At 38.6% G+C, this 19,525-nt stretch overlaps 1 protein-coding gene across 2 annotated transcripts in view; it reads right to left on the reverse strand.

Annotated features, from left to right (window-relative positions):
- Window positions 1–5,637: 5,637 nt before the first annotated feature.
- LOC148183355 (5'-AMP-activated protein kinase catalytic subunit alpha-1-like) overlaps window positions 5,638–19,525 on the reverse strand; it is a 59,937-nt gene continuing 46,049 nt past the window's right edge. For both annotated transcript variants that reach the window (XM_088061434.1, XM_088061435.1), the window contains exons 6-10: window positions 18,139–18,226; window positions 17,048–17,272; window positions 12,403–12,889; window positions 9,649–9,775; window positions 5,638–6,351 (exon numbers count right to left, since the gene is read on the reverse strand). In XM_088061434.1, the coding sequence (XP_087917560.1) occupies window positions 6,107–6,351; window positions 9,649–9,775; window positions 12,403–12,889; window positions 17,048–17,272; window positions 18,139–18,226 (1,172 nt within the window). In that variant the 3' untranslated portion in view covers window positions 5,638–6,106. The remainder of the gene's footprint in view (window positions 6,352–9,648; window positions 9,776–12,402; window positions 12,890–17,047; window positions 17,273–18,138; window positions 18,227–19,525) is intronic.

A 19,525-nucleotide genomic window follows, 5' to 3' on the forward strand; every position in this document is an offset into this window, starting at 1 on the left:
AACATTGGGGCCATTAAACAAAGAAACTACACAAGAACCTTATCTAATGAATTGTACCTGGGAATCTGAATCCCTTTAAATTAGAAACCTTGAATTAGACCGTCCTCAAGGACTATTGTTATTGTTTTGTGTATTAGTGATATTGATACTTATAGCTATAGTGCTAATCGATAAAAATATTAGTTTTCTTAAGCCTAGAAATGTTATTGATTAATCTTATAAGGAAAGTAAAATTATTACACAAAGTACAAAGTGATGATACATCCTTAGGTTTTGCTGAAGTATAGAAGTGGCTTACATCTTGGTTACCAGACTTGGGAAATTGGTTTAAGAGAATAACAGGATTAATTGTTATAGCGGTACTAACATTTGTCTGTTATAATCCATTGTTGCTCTTTTTGTTTTACTAAAATGACCGTGGAAAACAAAGAACAAAAAAGAATGATTATGACCCCAGATTTAAAAGAGAAAGAATGGGAAGTAAAATATATAAAAGCTAGGCAGGATTTTTGGGAATGACAATTAGCCAAACGTCTCACAAGAACTAAGCAAAACTTTTTAGCAGATGTTGAATGGCAAGAAAGGGAAGCAACAAAATGAAGTATGCTAAAGAAATGGCATGAAAGTGAGACTTGAAGAAAAAGAAGTATTTTTAAATAAGTCTGAAAGGGGGGATGTGTTACATACATAATATACTTTTATCTCTATAGATAACTACCTGAAACTAGGAGCCGTGACCTGAGAAGCAAGAGCAGGATTACACCATAAATGCAATCAACAAGGAAATAACACAGTAATAAGCTGCTGATAAAGCCAAAGAATTTTGTTTGAACTTTGTGATAACTGTGAAAAATGATGTTCAGTGTTCTGGTAAATTTTAAAAGGTTTAATAACAAAGACTACAGGAGACAAAGACAATAAAGCAAAGGGTTAAAATGGTTGGGTGCTTGGCTCTCTGCCAAGACCACACCTGGTGTTTTGGAAACACCCTTTATATTGCACCAACTCGATACATATTCATAAATTTTATGCATATTCAAAATTTTCTATTAACTAGTTTACATTTTCCAGGAACTTTTTAGCATGACCACTCCTTGGGTCCACCTTTTTAGACCATGCGTGTTTCTTGGCTTGTGGTTTTAATCCTCTTCCTATCACCTTTTAATTTGGGCCTTGGCTCCTTCTTTCCACAGACAGTGAGTGTTGATAATCAGCAGGGTCCCTATCATCTGTTCATTGAATGCTATCCTAACTAAGCAGACAGCTCAAACATATATATATCAACTATTACAGCAAAGCCATTTTAACATTATATATGTAGCATTCACCTTAATACTTGTGAAAAGCCAATATTATACTATGTATCTAGAACATTAACCTTTAGTCATTAACATATTAAAATTAACTTATTAAAATACCCACCCATCATCTTTATTTGTCCCTTACTCACATAAGCCCCTTCCCCAGAGCAAGCACTGTAAAATACTTGCATGCTAGATCTTTAAACAGAGATGAAGGAAGGTGTAGTCAATGGCTTTAGGTTGTTTTACATATGGGAAATGTTGATCTTTCAGTGTCAGAAGTGTATAAATACAGAGAGCTGGTGTAGAGAAACATTTTAATAGAGTAAAAGCATGATATTTTAGTAAAAGCCTGTCTGCACAAGCCAGCCTTTATTCAGACGACAATATTAAAGGCAGTGTTCTTGAAACTCTCCTGGAGCAGCAAGAATAAAGAAAAACAATAGCCTTGTATACTGGGGAAAGAATGTAAAACAATATGTATTAACCAATAGTAACTTGCTAAGCCCGCAGACCCTGTCGGACCCTATAAAAGCGTGCTAAAGATAGAAATAAATGACGTTCACCATACTTCTGTGAAGACTCGGTGGATAGTCTGAACGGTTTCTCAATAAGCTGGCATACTGAGGGTGTGCCAGCTTTGTGGATTCACCACCCATCTCTGCACTGACATGTAATAAACAAAAAACTCAACTCTGTGTCTAGATCGGCTTCTTGGACACCAGGTGAATGAACCCTACTTTAAGGACAACAAAACCACTATGAGCTGCAATGGCCACACAGACCTCTTGCTGTACCATCCTAAATGCCTTCTGACCGGCTGCCTATGGGGAAGCTTCCCCCCACAGCTGCTCCACAGCCAGCAAAGTATCCTCAGGACAGATGCTTCCAGCAGGGGGGTCACCCTAGCTGGGAACAAGGCCCAGCACAACCAACAGGGAGGTGGCAGGAAACAAGAATCCAGGTCCATTGAGGGCTTATTATGTTATAAACAAGCATTTGAACCATTCAGCTTTGTAAAAAAAAAACCAAATAAGTAAACCAACCCACAACACAGGTACTAGGCACATCTTTATTAACAAACAGGACTTTACATCTTATAATAGTAATCAACTGGTAAAATATAGTTTGTTTCCAAGTTGGTATTAAACACTCATATCAAAACAATCATGAATTTTTTTAAAAAATATTGCACTATCAGGATGAAATTTTTATCCATTACCTAGTGAGTTATAATGTACATGGTCAGTCATGTTTATCCACATTTTTAAAAAATTTACAATACAAAGACAAGATAATTCAACATACTCCAGTGGGAATATAGACCAATTGGTATATTTGCATAAGTTTCACAACCTATTGGCAGATACTAGTGTGATGCTAAAACATGATCTGCAAGATCAGTAGGAACATCTGAAGAAAGCAGTTTCAACAAGCAAGGTCTACAAAGCATAGGAAAGTTACACAACAGACAACTGTTCTGGATTCAAAGAGCTTGTCAGTCCCCCTTTCTCCCTTCCCCCCCCCCCCCCCCAACTGTATAAGCTAACCCCCACAACAAACAAACAAACCAAAAAAACCCAAACCCTGCCCTAACTCTGTTCCATCAGGAAACTTTTGCCCATCAAAACTGATTTATCATACCAATAAAATTTCCTTTAAATAAATCTATACATACTGTACACTTCTGCCAGAAACTCTCTTCAACTATCAGATACTGAGACAAAATAACCAAGGTTGCCTTAATGCATGACTGCCAAAAAGTATATAAAAATTAAAATGTATTTGTACCTTGACACCTTGCACCTGTGGTCAGCATTACAAATTTGCAAACCAGGACCAGATACCATTTATAAATATTTAGCTAAACATACACAGAGACCCTTTCAGTGATTCCAAACCAATTCCAAATGAGAAATTACTGCAATTAAAAAAAACCCCAAACCTCTGAATTTGTTATATTGTACAATATTTACCAACTTCAAAATAAAAGGGTAACAAAAATGAGTACACTGATTTATTTAGTACATCAGAATAATTTCTTACAAGGCTTAAAAAGACCCCACATAACACAAACCCCCACTTATGTAGGATTGGCAGCTGGTCTCATGTTGACATCTCAGTCTCAGAAGTTTAAACCCAAAGCATTATTTAAGAGAAAGTTTCCACTTTGAGATACAGTAATACAACCTTGCATTATGGGGACAGTCTGTGATACTTGAGGATAAAGAACTGGAGTTGTAACATGTACCTACGTATTAGGCAAATGACACCATTTTCCAGTTCAGAACACAGCTACAGCAGCTCCAGGGCTTAATCAGCTTTAAGTTTGTTCAAATTCTGTGCTATGCATATTCACAACTGGAACCAGTTGGCCTGGATTGGACTGTTCTTATAGGTGTAGCTATCATTTTTCAGCTAGACATTGACAATAACTTGCATTCATTTTCAGGGTCAAGACTTTATTGTTCATAATAATGCCTTGTTTCCAGTCTCTAACCAGGATAGCAATCTTTGAAAGGAAGTAGGTAATGAAGTTGATTTTGAAGAGAATGCTCATTGATGAATGTGGATGTTTTATGACATAGTTTATTGTGCAGTGTTTACATCTATTAGTGCTAGATGAAAATGGAACTGTGGATAATTACATTCAGTTTACAAGAGATTAAATGGTTTTTTGCAAGTATTAGCTAAGATTTTAACATTTAAGGTTCAATTTTGTTCTGAAAACATTGCGAAAACCATAACTGTGGTAGGACTTATGACACTGGTAACAGAAATCTACTGTTAAAATTTTTTTGAATCCCAAGCACAAGTAAAGGCTGGACATAGAATGGATCAAGAATTATCCCTGGGAGAATGGTTGTGGACGATAAGCTTGATATAGAATCACAGAATAGCTGGGGTCAGAAGGGACTTTAAAGATCATCTACTTCCAACCCCTCTGCCATGGGCAGGGACACCTTCCACTAGACCAGATTGCTCCAAGCCCCATCCAACCTCGCCTTGAACACTTCCAGGGATGGGGAATCCACAACCTGTGGGCAACCTGTGCCAGTGCCTCACCACCCTTATAATAAAGAATTTTTTCCTCATATCTAATCTAAACCTGCTCTCCTTCAGCTTAAGGCCATTCCCCCTCATCCTATCACTGCATACCCAGCTGGTTGAGGGAGGTGATTCTGCTCCTCCACTCTCTTCTTGTGAGATCCCACCTGGAGTCCTGCATCCAGCTCTGGGGCCTCCAACACAAGAAAATACATTGACCTTTTAGAACAAGTCCAGAAGAGGCCACAGAGGATCAGAGGGCTGAAACACCTCCCTATGAAGACAGGCTGAAAGACATAGGGCTGTTTAGCCTGGAGAAGAGAAGTCTCTGGGGTGACCTTACTGAAGCCTTCCAGTACCTAAAGGGGGCCTACAAGGTACATAGAGAGGGACTTTTCAGTGACAAGGGGGAATGGCTTTAAGCTGAAGGAGAGCAAGTTTAGATTAGGTATTAGGAAGAAGTTCCTTACTATGAGTGTGGCGAGGCCCTGACACAGGTTGCTCAGGGACGTTGTGGACACCCCATCCTTGGAAGTGTTCAAGCCATGTTGAATGGGGTTACAAGTAACCTGGTCTAGTGCAACGTGTCCCTGGAGTTAAAAGCAGATAATCTTTAAGGTCCCTCCCAACCCAAACCATTCCATGATTATATGATAAGCTGTCATGATCAGTTTTAAATGTTCAACTGAAAAGTTGGACTATTAACACCACAATTTAAATGGCAGAGTTCACTATAAAGGTGGCTTTGAAAAAAGCAAAACCTATATATGTATTTTCAACTGCAATGTGAATTCTATAAAATATATGGCAAGGTAGCATATGATATAAATAGTTGTATCAAAGTATGAACATACTTTTAAAGTGAAAATTTTAGATTCTGGAATAGCATGCAAGAGGCCATAGAGCTGTGTTATTAACTACATGCATGTGTTTATAAGGAACAGGATTCTCAGCCTGCAGCAGCAATGGGAAACTGCTGTGCTGCTACCACACTAAGATATGAGCTACTAAGTCTGCACAGATCAGGAACGTGCTGACAGTTCTCTTTCACAGAACCACATTTTGTTTCAGCCCACAGGGTGCCAAGTGTTCTCAGCATTAAGCCTCTCACCACTGCTGTAGCCTGAATTGTTCTACTTACAGCCCACAGAATTTCACCCTTAGTGCATTACAGAGCCCCTATATATATTTTCACCTGGTTGGATTTGCATGCATTTAATCAAATTTATCTGTTATTAAAAATAGTATATTATAATGCATTAAACTATTCTTTATCATTTACTGTCAAATAAGAGGGAAGAAACAGCAGTTTTAGCATATTACTGTTAGATGCTGACAAGTCTGATCAACTAAGGCACAACTATAGATGATGATCAAGTCATACTTAAGTCATTGAACTACATTTACTTACAGTGCATTAGATGTATGTATTATCAGTGAAAAAAAGCAAGAAGGCCAGCATACCTTAAATATTTGAATTCTAATCTGCAATCAGTGTAAAGTGTTATAAACACTGCCCCAAGGGCACGTGACTTCCTATACCTGTATTATGCTATTGGACAGCAGACAATCAGAATTCACTCCAGCTTCAAAATAATATACATAATGGCCTATAATCATTCCAATCACCCTGAAAATTGCATTCTGTGGCTAGTTTTTTCAGTACCTTAGTTAATTTAACTTGATTATAACTGGAAGCATCTGACTATGATTTAAGCATGCTTATTGCTGTAAAAGCAATAAGCCCACTTTCAAACTTATTGTGCAAGTATTTTAATAAGATTTGCACACATCTCAAAGAATTCGATTGTATGACTCCCTGGTCTTGGAGTTAATTCAGCCTTAGAAGAATCAATCAAAGAGGTCACTGATGGTGTAAGGGATATGTCTGCAGATTTTCCCCGTGCATCACTATCTGAATCTTTTTGACAGGATCTACAGTTGCTCACAGAACCTGATCTCTGTGGAGTTGCAGTCCCAGATTTTGCTTCAGTAATTTCATCTGAGGGACAATTGGAGAGAAGAGGAAAATTAATCATAGGAACAGAAAACTTCCCCTTTTCACACTTTCAATCTTGATTTTCTTAAATGTTGTTTAATACATAAACAGCTTTTGCAACTGTATGTAGTTGATACAAAATAAAAGCTTATGCATATAGCAACAGAATGAAATGTCCTTATGCAAATTATTCTTGTGCTTTGAACTGTGCTCCAGGACTATCTGATCTAGTTTAGACCAGCACACACCACATTTTTCATGAAGTAGCTTCAGCAGCTAATAGTTAAATAGATTTAGCTTAAACTTAAAACAGAAACATGACAGCATCATAAAGTTAAGTCAAATAAAAATTTGAACATTGTGTAGATGCTTTTTTTTATTTGCTTTCTTTCTATTTGGTTATTCAGACTGTTATTTGTATTTCCTTATAATTCATTGATGCATTAAATGCTAGCATCTACATCCTTCATTTTTGGAAACTTTTCCCTTTAATATGCATTTGGGCTGCAACAGTTTACTTCTAAGATGGAAGTATTTGTACCCCATACTGAAGGTAATTTTCTACTGAAGTTTCCCTACTCTTACTTTAAATACTCAACATTAATTTTGACTTGCACCTGTCACCAGAAATAGTTATTTCTAAGAGAACTTAGTGAACACAGAAGTGTTGCTATATTTTATATATTAGTAAAGGCCTGTCTTAAGTCGTGATATTAAAGGCTAAAGTCCTTGAAACTTTCCTGCAGAAGAGAGAGTAAAGCAAAGCAATATCCTTGTGTATAAGAGAAAAAATGTAAACCTGTGTGTGTTAGCCAATAGTAACTTGCTTAGCCCGCAGACCCTGTAAAACCCTATATAAGCGTGCTAAAGATAGAAATAAACGGCGTTCACTGTTCCTTCTGTGAAGAGTGGTGAAAAAGCTGGCGGTCTTCCAATACAGAAGAAATTGGGTTTTCGCATCAAAGCTACTTTAAACTACAGTTTGTAAGAGGGATAGAGAATGGCTAGTTGTGGTGGAAGGAAAGTCAGATCAGCTTCACTGTTGGAAGAGAGATGCCAAATCCATGCCCTTTATTGTTTAATATTATTCAATTTTTGTTAAATAAACAGTTTTTTCCACTTTTCTCCAACAAAATCTTTTTCTTGAACCAGTTGAGGGAGGGGCTGCTTGAATTTGCTTTCTGGAGGGACCCCTTTCAGAGGTTTTCTCCCAAATTTGCCCTAAACCAGGACACCTAGGCTTGTATTTCCTCAAGAGTTGAGGCCAGGACTGCAGCTGCCCCAGCTACATGGCTCTAAGCAGTCATCTCCCCTTCAACAGGAATGGCATTTGTCTTATACTACAGTAGAGGTCAGTGCAGTAAAGTGACTAATGCCCTGTATCAAATACTACTAGATCTAAGCAAGCACTTGTATGGTTAGAAGGGATGAGGTAAGAATTGCATTGCCAAGTTAGATCAGGTTAGCCTTAGTCATCCTATACTGTAATCTAGCCATATTCTAGTAAATCCTTTTTCCATTACATGTTTTCCTAGGCATATCATGTACACTATTGGCTATTAATAATTTGCTTTAGTCTACTATGCTCTTAAATGAGTATTATGGCCAGTCTATATTTGCTGCTCCATTTTCAGGAAGGTATGACTTGCACTTTGTGCTAGTTTTCACTGGAATAGTTAATTTTCTTCCTAGTAGCTAGCACGAGGCTATGGTTTGGATTTGTGCTGAAAGTGTGTGAAAACACAGAGATGTTTTTGTTATTGCTGAGCAGAGCTTGCACAGCATCAAGGCCTTTTCTGCTTCTCATACTGCCCTGCCAGTAAGTAGGCTGGGGGTGCACAAGAAGTTGGGAGGGAACACAGATGGGACAGCTGACCCCAACTGACCAAAGGGATATTCCAGACCATATGACATCATACTCAGCATATAAAGCTGAGGGAAGAAGTAGGAAGTGGGGGATGTTTGGAGTAACAGCATTTGTCTTCCCAAGTAACTGTTATACATGATGAAAATGGCTGAACACCTGCCTGCCCATGAGAAGGAGCGACCAAATTCCTTGTTTTGCTTTGCCTGCACATGTGGCTTTTGCTTTTTGTATTAAACCGTCTCTATCTCAACCCATGAGTTTTCTCAGTTTTACCCTTTTGATTCTCTCCCCCATTCTACCAGGGGAAAGTGAAGGAGCAGCTCTGTGAGGCTTAGTTCCCAGCTGGTCTTAAACCACAACAGAGTTGTATACTGTGTTACTGTCACTCTATAAAAGTTTTTTCTACAGATCTGTCCAACTGCTTTCAAGACTTCACTTACTGCAAGCGTACGCTCATCTTAAATTTTGTCTACTCCTGTCATTGGTGGGGTGGACCTGGATGACAGCTAAATCCCCAGCCAGCCCTTCATTCACTCTACCTTACCCTTAGTGCAATGGAGGAAGAGAATTGGAAAGACAAAAGCAAGAAAACTCATAGATTAAGATAAACAGCTTATTAAGATGAAGGAAGAAAGAAAAAAAAAGTGATGCAAAGGCAGCCACGTGCCACCTCCTATAAGTATACTAACATGTAGCCAGTCTCTGACCAATGACTACCTTCCCCAAACTCCCATCCACTCAGATTTTTTGCTAAGCATGACATATCACTTTGATCAAGCCAGGTCAGCAGCTCAGGTTCTGTCCCCTCAAAACTTCTTATTCACCCCCAGCCTACTCATTGGGTGCACCACAGTGAGAAAACAGACTAGATACTATGCAAGTACTGTTCAGCAATAGCCAGAACACTGTTTTAGTCACAGATCAAAACCACAGCACCATACCAGCTACAATGAAGAAAGTTAACTCCATCTCAGCCAGATACAATACAGCAATGTACAGCTAAAGAGCTAAAGTCAAATTTGCATGCCTAAATGCCAAGCTTTATCTTCACTAGGAAAATATCTTCCCATACTTACTTCAGATATAAATTAATGCTTAAATGGGGGTGAGGCCACAAAACCAGTTTAGGTTGATTCAAAACTCACCTCCAACAATCCTTTCCCTTTTGCACCAGCAATATTAGTGCTGGTGCAGACACAAAATGGAGCAGTTTGAGAGCTGATATAGCCGAAAAGTGATTATTTAAGGAATGAAACAGCTAACCATCTGATCATAGGAACATTAGACAAGGAAGGAATAAAGAAACATTAATGTAGATCTAGCTTGGCTTAAACTAATAAAGGGCAATACATCACTTATAAACAAGTAAGTTATGTTTGCCCTTAAAATTATTCCCCTTACAAGTCCATTGATTTATGTAAGTCTTTACATACCATCAATGCTACGGAAGTCCAGCAAGTATGTCCTGCTATCCACCTGGTACAACTGTAGACTCATTTTGGAATATGCACTTGTCACTGGATTCTTGCTTCGAACACGCAGATAGTATGGATTTACAACCTAGTACACAAGAGATTTGACTTAGTAACTAGAACTGTTTTAGAAGCAGTGCACATTGTTTTACTTATTTCAACTCACTGGTGTTATTAGGTGATTTCAGGTTTATCTGTCAGAGCTTTTTTTTTTTACCAACAGAAACACACCAAAAAACCCCAAACAAAACACCCTGCTCAACATATTCCCAGAGCCCCAGTAGAAAGATTAAACACATCAGCAAGATTATTCCTGTCAGCATAAATAGCTGTAGCAGTTTAGATTCACCAATTTGCGTTTCCCAGACAATGCACCAAATAATGTGGTGGTTTTAAAGCACTAGCTAAAAATCACCAGAAAACTTACTCATCTCTTGCTGGGAGATATGGATTAGGAGAAGGGCAAAACAGGCTCAAAACTTAAAAGGAATAAAGAAAGTTTATTAATAGAACTACAAGAATAGGAAACCAGAATAAAACCTCCAGAAACCCTTCCTCCCCACCACCCAACCATTCCCTTGTCCAACTGACAACATAGAGACAAAGTCCCAGTGGTACACGTCAGAGGTTTGTTAGGAAAGACAGTTTGGATCAATTCTGCTTCGTGTACAGACAAACCCATTAATGGGGTTGTCTTTGCTCAGGGACCAGGTTGCACATTTAACCATGGACAGTATTTCTCAAGTTATTCATGACTGTGAGACGTGTGCTGCAATCAAGCAGGACAAGCGGCTGATGCCCCTATGGTATGGTGGGCGGTGGTCCAAATATAAGTATGAGGAGGCCTGGCAGATTGACTACATCACACTGCCTCAAACCCGCCAAGGCAAGCGCTACCTGCTCACAATGGTAGAAGCCACCACTGGATGGTTGGAAACCTACTCTGTGCCTCACGCCACTGCCCGGAACACCATCCTGGGCCTTGAAAAGCCCAGGATTTTTTTTCCCTTCCTTTCTGTCAATTGAGTAGTTTTATTGTTTTAGGTACATTTGTATGTTGAATATAATTTTGATGAATTTTGATATAGGTATTCACAGAGTTGAAGGGGTGGAATATGATAGCTTGGCATTTGGGGAAAAAAGTAGAAACACCCACGGAAGTGAAGGCTTTGAGAGAGAGGCTGCTGGGAGTTTCTTCTCTGCTTGAGACCTGGCCAATAGCTGGCCATTTCTGTGAATTGACAGTATTGCTCACCACTGAAAAGTGAGATCAACCCTGTGAATACCACCTCTTAAACCTAAGCCTGGGAGTTTCTGGCTCTCTTTGTTTACAGCTTTGAAAGGTAACAGAACTCCGACTGGTCCCCATTCCCCAGCCCCCTACCCCCCGCCCCAGGCTCATGCGACCCCGTGGAGGCTGGGCTTGGCCTCCCCCCCACTCCTGGGTGGGGGATAGAGCCTGCGGGATTTCCCCAGCCCCAGGCTGGGGCCGGACTCTGCTGCAACCCTCCTGGGAAGCCTTCCCGTCCGGAAAACAGTCCGTGGCCTTTCCAGCAATGCTGAGCTGAAATCCAACACCATGAATACCTGTCACACAGCTTGAGCCAGATTTTAACCCTTTCACTACCCACATGCGACCTGCAGATTTAATCCTTTTTCCAGAGAGAGGGAAGCGAGAGTGATCAACATGTAAAGAGACAGTATAAACCATCAAAGTCAGTGAAAGAAGGAATCAAGCCTCAGATGGGAAGAGAATGAGGAGATGCTTTAATAAGCTGAAATACTCTTTTGGTAAGGCCATGGAGATGGACAATAATGTTCTGAAAAACTCCTTTAATTCATGAAAAGAGTATTTCGGAGGGAATGAAGTATTTCAAAGTGTACAACTGAGCAAAAGTATCCATTGATGAAGCTGAGCAGATGGTGGAGTAGTTATGATCCCATGAGATGCTGGAACAGAGAGTGAGAAGTAAGAGTTGATGAAGACCCTTGGCCCCCAGGGAGAAAAAGAGAAAACCTCTGTTCCCAGAGATGATCACAGAGACAGATGAAGATAACCTTGCCTTTGAATAACACATCCTTAAAATAACACCCCTTGAGTTCATGGCCCATGAATACACCTCAGAGTGGTGTGAAAATGGGAAGAGGGCATGATGGCAGAGTTTTCTTTCTGGGCCACTGCTATCATGGGAATGAAAACCCATGAGAAAACTGTTTTCTTGTGGAGAACTCTCCATGGAAAGACAAAAGGGAACTCCTTTCTCTACAAAGACTGATGAAAAGACTATTGTATAGTTGGTACTGTTTCAACCACCAGGTTTTGTCTCTATGTTGTCAGTTGGACAAAGGAATGGTTGGGTGGTGGGAAGGAAAGGTTTCTGGAGGTTTGATTCTGGTTTCTTATTCTTGTAGTTCTATTAATAAACTTTCTTTATTCCTTTTAAGTTTTGAGCCTGTTTTGCCCTTCTCCTAATCCATATCTCCCAGCAAGAGATGAGTAAGTTTTCTGGTGATTTTTAGCTAGTGCTTTAAAACCACCCCAATAGCCTCCCCCACCAAACCTTTCCTGCACAGCAAACACAAGTAGTCAGTACAGGCACACAAGTCAATTTTCCACAGCACAGGACAACACAGTTTCATACATCAAGGCTATGCAATTACACAACTCAAACAAAAATTTACTTTTGTCTGCTGTAAAGACCCTTTACTCTTTACCTTCCATTCATAATCCAGTTGTTTAATTGCTCGACAAACTTCAGCCATGATATCATTTGGTCTACTCTGACTCCGTATTCCCAAATGCCACTTCGCTCTTCTTACACCTTGGTGTTTTGACTTCTGTGGATTCAGCTCATCAAGAGTATGGCGGGGACGTGGTGCTTCAGCTACTAGGAATGGCACTCTTTCAGGATGAGGTCGGGACAGATTGTGATCATCAAGAAAAAAATCTGGTGGGCTTGTAGCTAAGTAGAAGTCTTTAGCCTCATTCATTATTCTTCTATTATCTATAATGAGGTGATAAGCAACCACTAAAGGGTCCTGATGATTTTGGCTGTACAGACAGCTTAACACTTCTTCTTCAGTGCATTCAAACTTCTCACACACTTCTTTTAAGGCTTCATCATCAATCATGGTAGAACTATATGATGGATCTTCAGGAAACAGGTACTTGGGAAGGTCCTGCTTAAACCATTCATGTTCTCTAGATTTAAAAATAAAATCTGAGTATATATATGCAAAGCAAGCCTTTTTATTGTTAAATTATTTTAAAAATAAAATTATTCTTAGTTTATACAAAAAATATCAAGTTATCAGTACACATCCCCTTCTGTGCAGCACAACAGTACATAATGAAAAGTAATCATCTCCTTCACAAGATTTTGCTAGACATTTTCCAAGAGACTGAAAAATGCCTCTTTCCTCTAAGGGTTTCAGCTACCTGATCACGGATAATATCTTTGTATAAGTCAACCAGCTTTTTATATAAATAGCTGTGGTTTTGGCATTGGGTTAATAGTTAGTGGCAGTAAAAAGAAAAACAATTTTAGTTTTGAGATATCTTCAACTGAAATTTGTATGCTACTCAATCAAAGCTGTCCCTCCCCAAGTACATACATAAGAATATCTATCAAATTAAAGAAATCTTGATACTGAATAGTTTTTTTTGGTAGATGTTTGAACACTGGAGTTACATGCACCCCACCCCCAACAAGCTGCCTATGAGTTTTCCATTCAGAAAACCCCCTTGCTGTCTCTTCAAGACTTAAAGAGTTGAGGGAAGGCTACAGAAGAGTTGATCTGTACCTCTTTACCAGTGTATCCATAGGCTAAGAGTGAAAAGGAAATATATAGAAGGAACCAAATACTTAGGTTGCCCAATCATATGAAAAAAATAGTTTTGTGTGCCTAAAGTAAGCTGTTTAACTAGTCAAAGGATATGGTATGATGCTAATTTTATAAGTATCCTACTCTATAGCATAAAGACTTGCTACAGATTTAAGAGCACTTATATTGATCAAGCTCTAGTCAGTATGAGCCTGAGAACATGCCTCAGCACAACTGCATTGAGCAAAATGTACTTTCATCATAAGGAAGTGTCCTGGGGTGACTTTATGATGATTGTATCCCCAATCGCCTTGTTTATGTTACATATTAAGTTCTGCACCTTTAAGACTGGCTCTGAGAGCGAAGCGGGAGGGGGAAGAAGAAGTGCACAGTTTGTGCTGAGGAAAAATACTTACTCCCCCGCATCCTGCTCCTGAACTGTGGTGTCTGCAGCATGGACAGACAGTGAGACAGAGCTTCTCTTTTGCTTTTAGTTAGTTTATAGCTAGCTGAGGCAGGGGAGTTCCCTGGATTATTTTTCCTTTTTTCTTGGATCTGTTCAAATCTGCTCTAGATTGAAAAAAACCCAGCCAAACCCTGGGAGCTCACGCCTGTGGCCCACTGGGGCCTGGGTCTCGGCACTTTCCAGCACCAGGGGGACTGATAAGAACCTGAGTGAGCCGAGCTACACCACATGAAAAGGACTTTTGTTCTGGATTTGCCACTTCATCGAACAGCGAGAGGTTTTATTGTTTAATATTATTCAATTTCTGTTAAATAAACAGTTTTTTTCTACTTTTCTCCAAGGAAATCTTTTTCCCAAACCTGTTGGGGGAGAGGCTGCTTGAATTTGCTTTTATGGGGGGACTCCCATTTGGAGGTTCTCTCCCAAATTTGCCCTAAACCAGGACAGAAAGCAATTCACTTAGAAGTAGAAAAAGTTTTTCCTATATGACTATAAAGCACAACTCTAGCTGAATAACTGAATATTTTGTTATTATTTGTTACAGTGGACCTCTTTCTTTGCATGCACATTCCACTAGAAAAAATAAGGTAGTCAATTAAACTCAAAAGTTTATCCTTTAAAATGAGATGATGTCTCATAGGTAACAGGACAAAATTGTTAGGATTCAAAAATCCATCCATGCTCTGTAGTCACCATTTTTTCAACATCTTTTTTGATATCACTTCTCTTTCAGACTTATTTAACATGACTTAGATGAATGGATAGGAACTTAGCTTAAGTTTTACAATGTTTAGTTGTAAGTGTTGGAGTCTGGGATACAGAGTGTGTGCCCTTGTTTCTGATACTTAACTCTAAGATCCAGAAAAACATTGAATTTCATATAACATGAAATGCATGAGCATGTTTTTATGGTGATACACGAAAACAACTGTTAAAGTTAGATAGAAAAAGCTAAAAGTGTAAGTGTGTAGATTAGAAAGTTTTCTTAAGTCACTGGGTGAAAAAGTTAGTTTAGAGAACAGAAGACAAGATGGAGGATTTAGGGTGTTGTCTCTTGTCCTTCTTTCTTCTTCATGTTCTTCTTCTAGAGGTTTTTGGGTAATAGTAAGTGATTGGACAGAAAACGCCACAGTGCAGCATACAGAAGATGGGTCATTAAGAAAAATAATATACATGTGTATTGTTAATTGGGTAAAAATAAGTATAAAGATAAAAGAGCGGCATTGTTTGGGGCCATTTTGTGCATTCAGACACAAAGTGAGCCACAAGGCCTTGTTGCACCATCAGAAGAAAGAAATGTACCAGATTGCAGTGATTTAAACTTGTGCAGCCAGTCTGGAGAGACCTGCCAAGTTTTGTGATGACCTTCTAATAAACAAAAGAAACAAGATTCTAACGAGCTCAGGAGTTTTCTTCAAACCAGAGAACTAAGATAAGCAGAGCTCCCCATGAGGGAGGATCCCAAAAGAATTCAGTCCAAAGGAGACTGAGAAATCTAGGAAGAGAAAGAAAAATATAGAAGAAAAGCAGCAGAATCAGAGAAAGAGAAAAAGGATTTTTTAGAGAAAAGTTACAGTCAGTGCTTTGATTTCTGCAAGTCTTCTCAGTGACTTCTATGCCTCAGTCTTCAGCAGCAAGTGCTCCAGCCACACCCCCAAGTTAAGAAAGAGACTAGGAGAATGAAGATCTTAAGCCCACTGCAGAAAAACATCAGGTTTGAGACCATGTAAGGAACCTGAATGTACCCAAGTCCATGGGTCCCAATGAGATTCATCCATGGGACCTGAGGGAGCTGGCAAAGAAAGTTGCTAAGCCACTATCCATAATTTTTGAAAAATCGTGGCAGTCAGGTGAACTTCCCAAGGACTGGAAAAAAAAAAATATAACCCCCATTTTTAAAAAGGGGAAAGCAGACGACCCAGGGTACTACAGCCCAGTCAGTCTCACCTCTGTGCCAGGCCAGATCATGGAGCAGATTCTCCTGGAAATTATGCTAAGTCACATGGAAAACAGAGGTGATTGTTAACAGCCAACATGGCTTTATAAAAGGGAAATCATGCCTGACAAATTTGGTGACCTTCTGTGACAGGACTACAGCACTGGTGGATAGGGCAGAGCAACTGACATCATCTTCCTGGACTTGTGCAAAGTGTTTGACACTGTCCCGCATGACATCCTTGTCTTCAAATTGGAGAGACATGAATTTGATGGATGGACCACTCAATGGATAGAGAACTGGCTGGCTGGTCGCATGCAAAGAGTTGATTCTGCCCCTTTATTCTTCTCTTTGAGACCCTACCTGGAGTACTGCATTCAGTTCTGGTGTCCTAAACATAAGAAGGACATGGATTTGTTGGAGCAAGTCCAGAGGAGGGAGACTAACTTGATAAGTGGAATGGAGCACCTTCCCTATGAAGACAGGCTGAGAAAGTTGGGGCTGTTCAGCCTGGAGACCTCACAGCCCTCTCCATAATCCTGTCTTGAAATCTGGAGTCCATGATGGCTATCTCTAGCTGCAAGCTTAAACTTATCAGTATTCTATGTAGCAATTGTCACTCATACACAGGTTCATGTCAGGGTTTTCAAGCTAGAATAGTGAGTGCCATCTTATACATGGAATATTCAACCTCAACAGATCATTTTGCTGGGTCTGCAGAAATATGAATAAAAGCAATAGTTATCAGGTTAAAGTAATAACTTCCCCTCAGAAATTTACAATACAAAACAGCAGTTCACATCAGCAAATATTTTTCTTGCCTAGAGAAGTCAATACAGTACAGTTTTTGCAAACCATTCTGCAGGTAAACAGGCTTGCTTTAGTAGTCTTAAATCTAGAATTTCTCAGAATTTTTATATGTAACATATATATTTGTTTTACTCTGACTACCAGTAGATACTTCATTGGCCACAGGAGATTAGAGCCAGAGTTAAAGCCAAAGAAACAAGCTGGATTTTTCATCTCAGACTATAAAACAAGGACAAGCTTTATAAATTATTTATTTGTTCTGCATATTTTCATTAAAATTACCATTCCAGCCTCCTCTGATCAGATATCAGTTAACATTTTACCTAATGTTTCTGATTGTTGCTCTCTTCATTGGATCTACTTGCAGCATGTGTTTCAGAAGACTAGATACAGATGGATTCAGGTATTGAGGGGTATAAAAGATACCATCACATATCTTCTTAAAAAGGGTTGGCACATGATCATCATCAAATGGAAGTGTTCCACATAACAAAGCATAGAGAATAACTCCACTGCTCCAAATATCTACTTCTGGACCTGCATATAATCTGGGAATAAAGTTAAATATTATCAATTTGTGCTTAATAAATTTAAATATGTTTTTTTCTACATTCTTAAATTTATCATGTTAATCAAGAGTATATGAACGTTGAACAACTAATCTGCAATTACTATACCATTCAGTGCTATGCCTTGAACTCTAGTGTCTTTACTCTTCATATATGTAACAGAAACAAGAAAAGTACTTAGTTTTCCCCTCTATTGTATAAAAATAATACACAGATACAATTTAAGATAATGGAAAACTGAAAGAAATTTGCACCTACTACCAAGAAAACCCATGTTATACATTGCTATCACTGTTTGAGTGCAATCTATGTAGTCATCTAGCCTCCATGTCTTGGAGGCTAAGAAAATTAAGTCCACATAGCAGAACTTGTCACATCTTCTTTGCTACTTCATGAATAAAACATACATTTGGCCTCCAATCAGCAAAAGATATTAGCATGGGTAACTGAGAGCAGCATATTTGACAATCACTGAGTAAATTCAGACTGAATATAAATTCTACAGCAGATATTTCACTGCTACTCAACTTCACAGTAGACTTTGCCTGTATTTCTATCTGTATCTCTACTTCCAAGATCTGAGCTGCAAATGAGATTTTTAAAGCAATTTAGGAGCACTGTACACACTGGATTTGGGACATCAGACATCACCTCCACCTTACAAAAACTATTCAAAGCTAGGTCAAAGTCTTAAATATTTATGAAAAATTATGAAGGCATTTAAGAGTTCAACCCACAATTTCTTAGTATAAAGCTTGTGAATTACACTATTTTGTAGCCTTTAGAATTAAGCAGCAAAATGACTGAAGTACATGCACACATGCATCCAGTAGAAAAGAAACTACCTTCCTGAAATTACTTCTGGTGCAGCATAGTTAGGGGAACCACAGCTTGTTCTTAAAAATTCTCCATCTGACATCATATTTGATAGACCTGTAAGTATACAAGAGTAACTACTAAAGATTCACAGAGCAAAGTGATTTCACACTGCATATACCACCTAGAAAAAAAAATCACTGGTAATTCAAATTAGAAATTTAAATAATTTATCTTAGTAAGGAGGAAAAATTGGAGAGATTGAAATTTTTATATGAGAATGACACATGATCCTGCATTTAGTTTACCAGAAACTTGAGTAATATCAATCCATTATTGCACACAACCTAGGAATGTTCAAAAACATATTAATTCCAAGACAAAAATTAATCAATTCTGGATTATACAAGCATGATAGAGAACAAAGCTGATCTAAAGGAGAGAGCAACACAGTAATATAGGATTTTGGTAACTAACAAGAAAGTGTCTTAAAAATCATATTCACTTCTAAGTGCCAAAGTGGAAGATGCTACCACAGAATTGCCTAAAATTCTTTAGGAGGTTATATAGAATAAGGGAACTGAGGAGTGCACATAGCCTTGCCACAATTTAGACTCCAACACTGCTTCAACTGGTTTCTGAAACACTACAGTTTAAAAATCAAGCTATACTAAATACTGTTAATGATTAAAGTGTACTTTAGAACTAAGCCACCCTCATTCACCAGCCTCTGGCATACCCTATGATCAGTAAAGAATTACCACTTCTTGAATAGCTGTGTAAAATATCTTCTAGTTTCTTCGTTGAGGGCTGCATAATCAAAATCAGTACAGGCCAGAGAACTCAGCCAGGAATTATGCCCTTACTGTGGGGGAAGAATATGAAAGAACACAGCTAGGCTAGTTTTCATACTTGCACCCACATACCTGAACATCATGCTTTTAAGTTATACTTAGAATACTCAGCATTACCTAGCATCTTTCAGACCTCCAAGTGTTTCACAGTGGCAAGTATTTTCTACTACACCTACAAGACTATGAATACCTTATTATGCTTATGTGGTCAGGTTTCCCAATACAGACAGTTCCAAACACTAGCTACCAGTCCTCACAGCATTTGTGTTAAACAGCTAGTATAAACAATTAAGCTTTATGATTAGTTAGGCAGCTATATAGCTAAAAGCACAGGAGTTTGCAAAACTGTTCTTATTTTACCTTTTATGCTTTAATTACATTTTTCAATCACATCTGTAGAGTTTTTAAAGTGAAATTAGAGCAGTTTCTTAGAAGTAGTGTATTTTACTAGAGCAATGTAGTTCTTAAATATGATGAACTTTTCCTGTACTGTACTTACAAGAGAGTTAAGCATCTGCATTTTATAGATAAAGAAACAGACAATAAAGAGAGTCAGTTTTGA

The sequence above is a fragment of the Pseudopodoces humilis genome, chromosome 12 (genome assembly GCF_049639895.1).
Source record: "Pseudopodoces humilis isolate 2021_Gansu_Grassland_sample_001 chromosome 12, ASM4963989v1, whole genome shotgun sequence".
NCBI lineage: Eukaryota > Metazoa > Chordata > Aves > Passeriformes > Paridae > Pseudopodoces > Pseudopodoces humilis.